The sequence below is a fragment of the Bidens hawaiensis genome, unplaced genomic scaffold, assembly GCF_021521415.1.
Source record: "Bidens hawaiensis isolate Kalapana, Puna unplaced genomic scaffold, B.hawaiensis_p1.1 tig00019639_1, whole genome shotgun sequence".
Lineage (NCBI taxonomy): Eukaryota > Viridiplantae > Streptophyta > Magnoliopsida > Asterales > Asteraceae > Bidens > Bidens hawaiensis.
Genome location: NW_027492978.1, coordinates 60574 through 70124, shown reverse-complemented (window position 1 = coordinate 70124; position 9551 = coordinate 60574). Strand labels below are relative to the sequence as shown.

The following is a 9551-nucleotide window of genomic DNA, read 5'->3' as shown; positions in this document are numbered from 1 at the left end:
TCCACAATTACAGGAAACAATAAAGGAAAAATATATGGAAAATACAACAACCTTGACTATGTGTTTTATCTAGAATATTCTACTTGTTTAAATTAAGTGGCGGAAATTGATATTGTTGCACATGTTTTAATACAAACAACCAAACTCAATTATACAACGGACTGAACTTCACATCCATACCTAAGATTTAAGAATCGTTATGTTTATGTAATAAAAGTTACAAACTCTAACATATAAATTACGATTACAAGAGACCAGTGTAAATTATCACCTAACTATCGCAACTATCGTTTCATATATCGGTATATGTTATACAATGTTATAACCATGGACTATATCTTCAAGTCATTATATAAGCAATGCAGTATTTTATTAAAAGATCAAATACAAAATACAAAAATAGATAAAATATACATCAAATAATAAATGCTTGAACAATAATGAAATTTTCGTGGAGGAGAAGATTCAGGATGAATATATACTAACACATGTCATTGATGAGTATAGTGAAAGTAATTAAATGAGATGACACGTATGTACTAAAACAATTATGAGTATTAAATAAGAGAGATCGAATATTGATAGTATTTAAAGTTGTATAGCTTTTGGATTTTGTAATATATTTAGGTTATCAGATTCTATGCAAACATGACATGTGAATATGTGATCGTCAACAAAATTTGGACAATAAAATATTGAAATATTGTGCCTATCACATCAACTTGGATTATAATATCCAGCACCACTTATGCGCTTGGAATATACTACTACTTGCTTATATACTTCCTTCCACTTATTAGTTTTTTTTTCTTTTTTTCTTTTTCCAATTTCATCTTCCCAAATTTATTTATATTATCCTAGCATCTTATTCTAGTTTAATAACATTAAATGTGGTTTAAAGTACAGATTTGTTTGTAATTTCATTTCAGTAAATGTAAAACACTAGTTTTAAGATATAATTAACTTATTCAGTATTTAACATATTACTTAAAGTTTTTATTAAATTTTTGACTAGTATAATATACTATATGATATTAAAGAATATAATAAATAGTATGACAAATTGATAGATATTAAATTATTAGAATATAGTTGGGTATATAGTATTTAATTTTTAAAACTATTAAAATGCTATTAAAAATATTAAAATTTAAAATCGACTTTTAAGGTGAATTAGATCGTGCAATCGAAATCTCAACAGGTAATCTTTATCACAAAAATCCTTAAGTAAGTATACCCAATGACCTACTTGTAAGGTATGCGAACCCGATACGTACAATGAATACACAAGATGTATTATTGTATTAAACCGGGTATGAGACACATTTTTATAACTTGATATATGACCGTGATTACTAACCTCCCTTTTATACCAAGCCATTCACATCCTTATTCTGTAGTTTTTTAGAACGGTTATAACTCACACTTACTAATAATATTCGTAAATCTACATCGTTGTTTATTACAAGACTCCGAAATCGAATGACCGAACTACAACTTTTTGGAATATAGATCACTAGTAGCCTATCCATCCTTCATCTATAGTTCATGAATAATTTTTTATATATATATAAAATAAGTGGTGGACGTATATAGTTATGACTTATTGACTTATATCAATCTTATTCAGAAAACCTTTATTTGTGGTGTATGCTATATATTTCAAAATCAGACGGTACGGCCAAATAACCTCGCCGCGTCCGGACGTAAAATGCCCCCCCCCCCGGGTTAGCCAATGAACACTGTCCAACTTCACTAGAAACCACGAGGGCAATATCGTTATTCTAATTCTTAACCGGTCCTATACGACACTTGCATGGCCACGTGGCATATATGACATCTCAAGTTAGCATAATTTATACCATGGTCCTTTTAATTCTAAAACTTTCAAATAAGACTCCAAATTTGTAACTCTTAACAAACATACCAAAGAAGCTTAATGAGTACCACACTCAAGGCTCAACTATAATGAATTGAAAAAAAGAGCCTTGACTAAATTCTGAAAGGAGATTATGTTTTTAGTTAGAGTTTGCTTTAGGTACCGGTAAAAATGAAGGCGATCAGGTTAGCTAAGCTGAGATACCGAAGAAATGAAAAAGTAAATAAAGCTGGTGAGATGAGGAATCAGTTGAACGGTCATAGGAGGGTGGGAACGCCATTCTGGATGTCCTGGTACTTAAATAAAGAAAGGAGGGAGCCGGTATCGATGCACACCACTCCGTCTTGTAGAAAAATGATTCAATACTTTGATTGATTGTTCAATTTGTTTTGGTTTTTAGCTTATGAAATCAAGCCAACAAAAAACCAGATCTAAGATAACACTAGTAAAATTATATTGCACTTTTCATTCTTACATTTCAATTTTCATTTTGTCCCTTTAATATACTATTCATCATGTATTTCATAAAAATAAAACAAAATATATTTATAAAAAAAAACACTTTAGTAATGCACATCAAATTCTCTACACTAGTAAGTTGTCCATTTTAATTCACAAGTTTATTAATGGATAATCATACGAGCTATTTCATTTCTTTTGTTTGTAAACTTATTTGTTGATTCCAATTTCTAAAAACACCCAATATAATTAGGAACTGTTTTTGATAATACATAAGTGATCAAATCAAAATACGAGAAAAAACATACAAAACTGGATTCATCTTAGATTGTCAAACAACAAATCCTAATATCTTCAACAGCTCACCTTGAATACAACACAGTTGAAAACGCAAGTGTGGACATAAAACATATGGATCTGTCTTCTTGGCTTTAGGTCCACAATTTTTTTAACAAACTCAATATTGAAGATGTGAAGCTTTTATTCACATTGTATACAAGCGAGTTTGAATCTTTATGTTATTAAAGGTACATGCAAAATAAATAAACATATGGTTATATTCTTTTTTATTGTTCGGTTTTCAAAATAATAACCAAAACGAATCCACATGCCAAAATAAATATATGATGTTTCAATCGGTTTAAAAAATCGCAAGCCTAAAAAAAAGTATCCCTATTGTTTCATTAATGAGTTTGATTTTGTCATAGGGATCGAGCAATCCATTTATGGTTATAAAGATGGAAGGTAAGGGTCTTGGTTTTCTTATATCTTTATCAGACTTTATACACTCTTACCTTATAAATTGCAGTTTACTTTTACATGTAAGTAAAATATTCCTTTAAAAAAATGTTGTTTGTTGTGTAAATTATAGTTTTTAGATGTATACTTCACCTCTCTGTAAGGTAAACTGCAATTTAGCTATACATTATAAGAATATCCGTAGTCAGCCAACTCATTGGCGTTTTGGGGTGAAAGCGCCAAAGGGCACCCCCCCCCTCTCCCCACACACACACACTTACACTTTTGGCATAACGCTTTTTACAAAATGCGGATATGGCATGGATTTTGATAAAATTGTGCGTGGGGAGGGGAGATAAAGAGAAATATATGTAATTATTGTATGAGAGTTGTGGCGTTTTGCTCATCACACCACTTTTTGCAAAACTCTCCATTACTGACGGGGATGCCACATGACACAAAATGTCCAAAGATATGACGTTTTGACTACACATATTCTAAGTTGTAGTTTATATTGTGCTAGAGGTGTAAAATACCAAGACAATGGCAAAGTTGTTGATGTTTGTTTGGAATTCGTGTATTTGTTTTTTGTTTTATAAAAGTTTGCAACGTTCAAATAATGAAGAAAACAAAAGTTGAAGGGGGTAAAGTGAAGTTTAAGACAAGTACGAGGGGGTTGATGAGTAATTGACTACGTTTTGGATTCGTATCAACAAATTCAAATCGAACAAAAGAAACTTTACTAGATGCTTCAATCAACCGCCCAAATATGGCTTCGTACACAACTTTTAGCCCCATCAACATCACTCGTTTCTAAAAAGAGTAACGATCAAATTATAATATAAAATTACTTTAGAAAAGAAAAAAAGCTAGGTATCCCACCTTTTTAATATAGTTAAATAAGACACCCTTCTCATCTTTTATTTACAGCTATAGCTATATACTCCATACCAAATTACCAAGTTTCAATACAACCAGTGCCAGGGTCGATATTTGTTTTTTATGTTTTTGGTATTGGTACCATTTGGTTTTGGTATTACGAACAGTACAACACCAAACCGATGAAATCGTTAAGGCATTCGGTTTATATTTTCACACGTTTTTTATATCAGTATGTTTTTGATAAAGTACCAATCTTATCTCTACTGTGGTATATTCATATTTCACTTTTGATCTTATGTTTGGAAAATTACACCACATGCCTAAACCTTTGCATAAATGCAACACAAATTGTGAAATGACAAAACACCCTTATCATATAAAATTAAAAACTAAAACTACAAATAAATATATTACATATATGTAATATTGTTATATTACATGTATATAATTGTGTTATATCACATGTATTCTTGTATTACATAATATGTAATATATTGCTATTACAAATATGCAATATGTTAAATATTGCAATCGATATTTTTTTTAAGAATAATAACCTTATAATAAAAGAAACAAGAAGTTAAAAAAATCATATTTGGGTTGAGTTTTCGCAAGTTCTTTATTAATTACCAAGTTATCTCATGGTTCTTCCCACGTATACATGTGTGTGAGCGCGTTGTTGAACATGGTTTTCTTCTTTACAATGTAATCCACTTAGACTTCATTTGATGGTCTGTGTGGTCAGCATCTCGCAATTCTTTGGTAGGATATTAAAGAACTCCCCCTCCCCCTCCCGAAATAAATAAATAAATATGTTTTTTGATGAATTATGGTGATCGAGTTCTCCAAGATGTCAATCCAAGTGTTTGCCAATGATAGCTTTTCACTGATTGTCTATGGTCTTGACTTCCTACTAGGAGCCTTTGTGGTCTGGTATGCATCGCCGAAACTTTCTTCGACTTGCTCGTCATTTAAAGCGATGGTGATTTTTATCACCACATTCATCTGATTGTTAGACTTAACGATATAGGAATTTAGGGCATTGTCTTTTCCGGAATTCGTGATTTTGGAGGTTGAATATGAGGTAACAAAAATTACTGTACGCTTGTTGCATCCAAAATAACAGATGTTGGGGGTTAAAATGATGTTGATGGGAGAGATCAATTGATTAAAAGATATATTGAAATAAAAGAATCAAAATAAAACACGTTGGCTGATAATAAATCTACGCTAACTTTCGGTAGCATAATCAACCCCACTTAAACAATCAATATAGATTTATATTTGATTTCATTCTACTTTGCTCTCATGAATAATTATGAGGTAACTTGGGAAACATATTTTTTGCGTGAGCAAAATTGAGGGTAAAAATGATTATCCCTTACAATAAAAGTAAAAATTATGGGTTTTCATTTGTTTTTGACAAAACAATCTGTATCTAGCTTAATTCGTGAACTATGAGACATTTATAAAACTCATAACAAATAACATTTAATGCTATATGCTTTAATCAAAAAATCTAAAAAAATAATATATACACAATTCGTATTTAATATTCGGTCGAGTTTATTCCCCAGTCATAAAGTCAAATTTCTAAACAAAATTTGAAATTACCTTTTAAATAAACTAGTACTTATATTTATATTCTTTTATTCTATATCTTATCAAACGGGTGTGACCCGATCCCCAGTCAATTAGTGAGAAATTTGATACTTGAAAACAAAATCTGATTTTTCTACACGCAAAACAAACAACCAACACATTCCACGAAACACATTATTCAACGTACAACACCCAAAGCATAACGTACACCCACCGATTCCTTTCACGTTCTCGAACACGAATATTCGCATCTCGCAACCGAAATCCGTTATAAATACCCACTCACACCTTCCATGTATCTGTAACAACACAACTAAACAAAATAATAATAATAATAATAATAATAATAATAATAATAATAATAATAATAATATGAAGGAAGCTTTAAACACCGATTACCAAATTAGCCACGAGATCGGCCACGGACGGTTCGGCGTTGTCTACCGGTGTTACTCCACCGTCTCCGGCGACTCATTCGCCTGTAAGTCCATCGACAAACGCCTCTTGTCCGATCCAACGGACCTCGAGTGCCTTCAAAAAGAACCTAAAATACTCCACATCCTCGGTGGAAACCCTAACGTAATACAGATCCATCGTTTATACGAAGATGATAATTATCTCCACATGATTATTGACCTCTGTGACTCGCCTGACCTCTTCGACCGCATCTCGAACCGGTCCAGTCCGTTTTCTGAACCGGAGGCTGCGAATATTTTTACACCTATGATTTCATCGATCAGTTATTGTCACCGGTTAGGAATCGCGCACCGCGATATTAAACCGGACAATATTTTATTTGATATCAATGGGAATTTGAAGCTGGCGGATTTTGGGTCCGCGGAGTGGTTTGGAATGAATGAGCACCGGTCGATGTCGGGGATCGTCGGGACGCCGTATTATGTGGCGCCTGAGGTTTTGGCTGGGAGAGAGTATAATGAGAAAGTTGATGTATGGAGTGCGGGTGTAATTTTGTACATAATGTTGGCTGGAGTGCCGCCGTTTTACGGTGACTCGCCTGCGGAGACTTTTGCGGCGGTTTTAAGGGGGAATTTGCGGTTTCCGACTAGGATTTTTAGATCCGTGTCGCCTGAGGCGAAGGATTTGTTGAGGAAGATGTTGTGTAAAGATGTTTCGAGACGATTATCTGCCGATCAAGTCCTCAGTAAGTTGTTAATTTTGTTTTGATTAAATTTGTAGGGTTTAGTTTCTCAAATGCATCGATTGTGTTTGGTCGGTAGGGGTGAAAACGAGCCAAGCTGTTTTTTCTTAAGGCTCGGGTTCGGGCTCTTTTATCATTTATTAATTAATTTATATAAACTTTTAGTTATTTGTATATATATTTTGAAAAAAAAAAACTTAAACGAGTCTAAACTCGGCCCAAGCTCGTATAGTCATTAAACGAGCCAAAGCTTAGCTGTGCGCAATGTGAAACTAATACATCAAAGTCCAAAAGAGCTAAAAATTTAAAAACAGCTAGTTAAGGCTCAACGAGTAAACGAGCTCCCATATAACGCTCGAGCTTGAAAAAGCTCGGATCATTTCGAGGTTTTTATCGATTTCGAGCTCAAGTAGCTATTTTAACATTTACTAATTGCATTTGTGTCTAACATTTTGTGGAATTTATCTGCAGGGCACCCATGGGTTGTAAATGGAGGTGAGACTCGATCTATGGCGGATCTAACCTAAGTGGAAAGCGTGTTCGAACTCATATGGTTATGAAATCAACAATGGTTTATTTTTAATCTGTTGATTTTAATCCTTGATGAATCAACAGAAAGATAGAGAGCGAAAGTTCAATGAATCTTCTGCAGTTGAGGAGGTCAGTCTGCATTATATCCCCCTTTTGTATTTTGAAACTGAGATGGTTGATACTTCATGTTCTTCTGTTACTAGTATATGGAGAAGGAAGGATCTAAGTAGAAATTTTGTAAAATATAGTGCAGAGAAATTAGGTAGTTAAGATGAATAAAGTGATGTGATGGTGTATATGTTCATGACTGAAAGATGTCATCATCCTCTGTTTATCCTTCATTTGGTTTTTCTTGCCTTTGAAGTTTGAATCTCAATAATAATAATATTAGAGTTATGAGTATTATTTTTGTGATGTTGCAATTGTTTTATGATGTTTGAAGCCTAAGTTTTAATTAGACATTGAGACTAAGGTTATACACATAACACCTTAATCAAACCATCTGGTTGCAGAGTAGTTTGCACATATGATTCAATAATTAATAATTAAGGGACTATAAGTTATGATAAATTGTATCACCCAACAAAAAAGTTGACCGATTAATACTTTCTTTAATAATTACAAATACAGATTGGCTTTTTCATTTTAACGACCAATAATAGAAAAATAAAATTAACTTATAGATCGTTCAACAAGCAAGTGTGGCTAGTACAACCATTTTACAACCCCACCTTTTGCAACATAGACCCACCCAACTACTCACTACAGCCCTTACATCCTTCCCACCATATACGAGCAAATTTGGTATTAGTGCTGGTATCGAAATTGATATCGATTTGGTCCGTCGGTAACGAAACGGTACCAAAGTTTTAAGTTTCGGTATAGGTACGATTACCGGTATTTCACGAATTTTTTATGGGTACCGAATCGAAGATTACGGTTCCATTACTAGTACCAAAAATTTGTGATTTTCGAAATCAGGATTTTCGGTACCAGTACGGTACCAATCTCATCCCTACTTCTCACCCAGTATCAAAATTTCCCCCTCTCCCATATTTAAACTATAAACGGCTAACTTTCTAATCGTATATATTATTATTATATTTTTAAATCTTTATAAAGATTGAAATTGTTATCATTAGGCCAAAAACCACGCATGCAAATAAAAGATTGTTAACCCAAAATATTCTTTATGTATTGGAGATGAGAGACGTTTGATTCTATAGAACTAATTTCAGTATTAAATTGATTTTAAGTAAAATACCTGGAAAAAACTCGTATAAACACATGATTTTTAATGTCATAGTAATCTAAATACTTATTTTTGTCTTTCATGCTATATCTGTAACAATACTATTTGCTTATTTAGGTGATGTTTGTTTTTGCTTCAAACATCTTCAGGAGAGTAATGTCTGCAGGCGCGCAGACAATCAGCTGTGAAGACAGTTTGTTTTTTTAAAAGAATAAGATCTGCAAACAGCTTATAACTTCTTAAAACAAAAGCTATTGAAACGTGCTTCAAACGTCTTCATCCTCCACAACCGGTCGTCCAGCCCTTCCAACCCTAGCCACCGCCTCCGTCGCTCCTCCACTCGCCGGCAGCCATCGCCACCGCCTCTGCTCCTCCAGGTACACTCCTTCTCTTCCTCTCTCCCTTGGTTCCGGTCGCCATAACCACCGCCATACCGCCTCCTGCTCTCTCCCTTGGTTCGGTCGCCATACCGCCGCCATAACCACCGTTCGACCACCTCCGTCGACCCCCCGCTGCTTCATCATTAAACCGTTCGACCACCGCCGTTCGACCACCTCGTTCTGGTGGTTGTGTTTTGGGCTGATTTGGTCTGCTTATATAAATTGAAAGAGTCGAGAAGTTTTATCGTGATTCATACAATCCGTTCAGTTTCTCTCTCAAACATCAATTTTGTTCATCTTCTGTTAATTTAGGGTTTTGATTCTTGAATCCGTTTGTTTTCCAGTTTTAGTCTTTATGATTGTTGTAATCAGTAGATAGATTCTAGTGTACCAGATGTGCTATAGGTGTGTATTTTAGAGTTTGATTGTCTGGTTGTTTTTGTTTGAGAGTTGTTGAAGATTTATGAAATTGGTAGTAGTTTTCAGAGATATATGGCAAGATTGGTAGTAGTTTTTAAAGAAGTCAACATATATAAATGATTTCTTTTATTTTGGTCCATAAACTTTCGTCTTTAGGAAAATACATTTTAAGAAAAAAGAGTGTGTCGGTTTATGGTATTTGACCCAAACCACCTTTGATTTGTTTTTGTTAAGCCATTTGTTTTTGTT

General features: G+C 33.6%; 1 protein-coding gene across 1 annotated transcript; it reads left to right on the top strand.

Moving 5' to 3' along the window:
* The first annotated feature begins 5892 nt into the window (after nucleotides 1–5892).
* Nucleotides 5893–7435, top strand: LOC143558724 (phosphoenolpyruvate carboxylase kinase 1-like). The gene is made up of 2 exons (XM_077047504.1): nucleotides 5893–6722; nucleotides 7191–7435. Exons 1-2 carry the CDS (start codon nucleotides 5933–5935, stop codon nucleotides 7244–7246), a joined length of 846 nt encoding a protein of 281 aa, XP_076903619.1. The 5' UTR covers nucleotides 5893–5932; the 3' UTR covers nucleotides 7247–7435.
* Nucleotides 7436–9551: the final 2116 nt, after the last annotated feature.

Bases quoted from the DNA above. Each gene is read 5' to 3' on its own strand.
- LOC143558724 (XM_077047504.1), top strand. From the start codon at position 5,933: ATGAAGGAAGCTTTAAACACCGATTACCAAATTAGCCACGAGATCGGC. The intron at 6,723-7,190 runs GTAAGTTGTTAA...ATTTATCTGCAG, and splicing joins ATCTGCCGATCAAGTCCTCA to GGCACCCATGGGTTGTAAAT.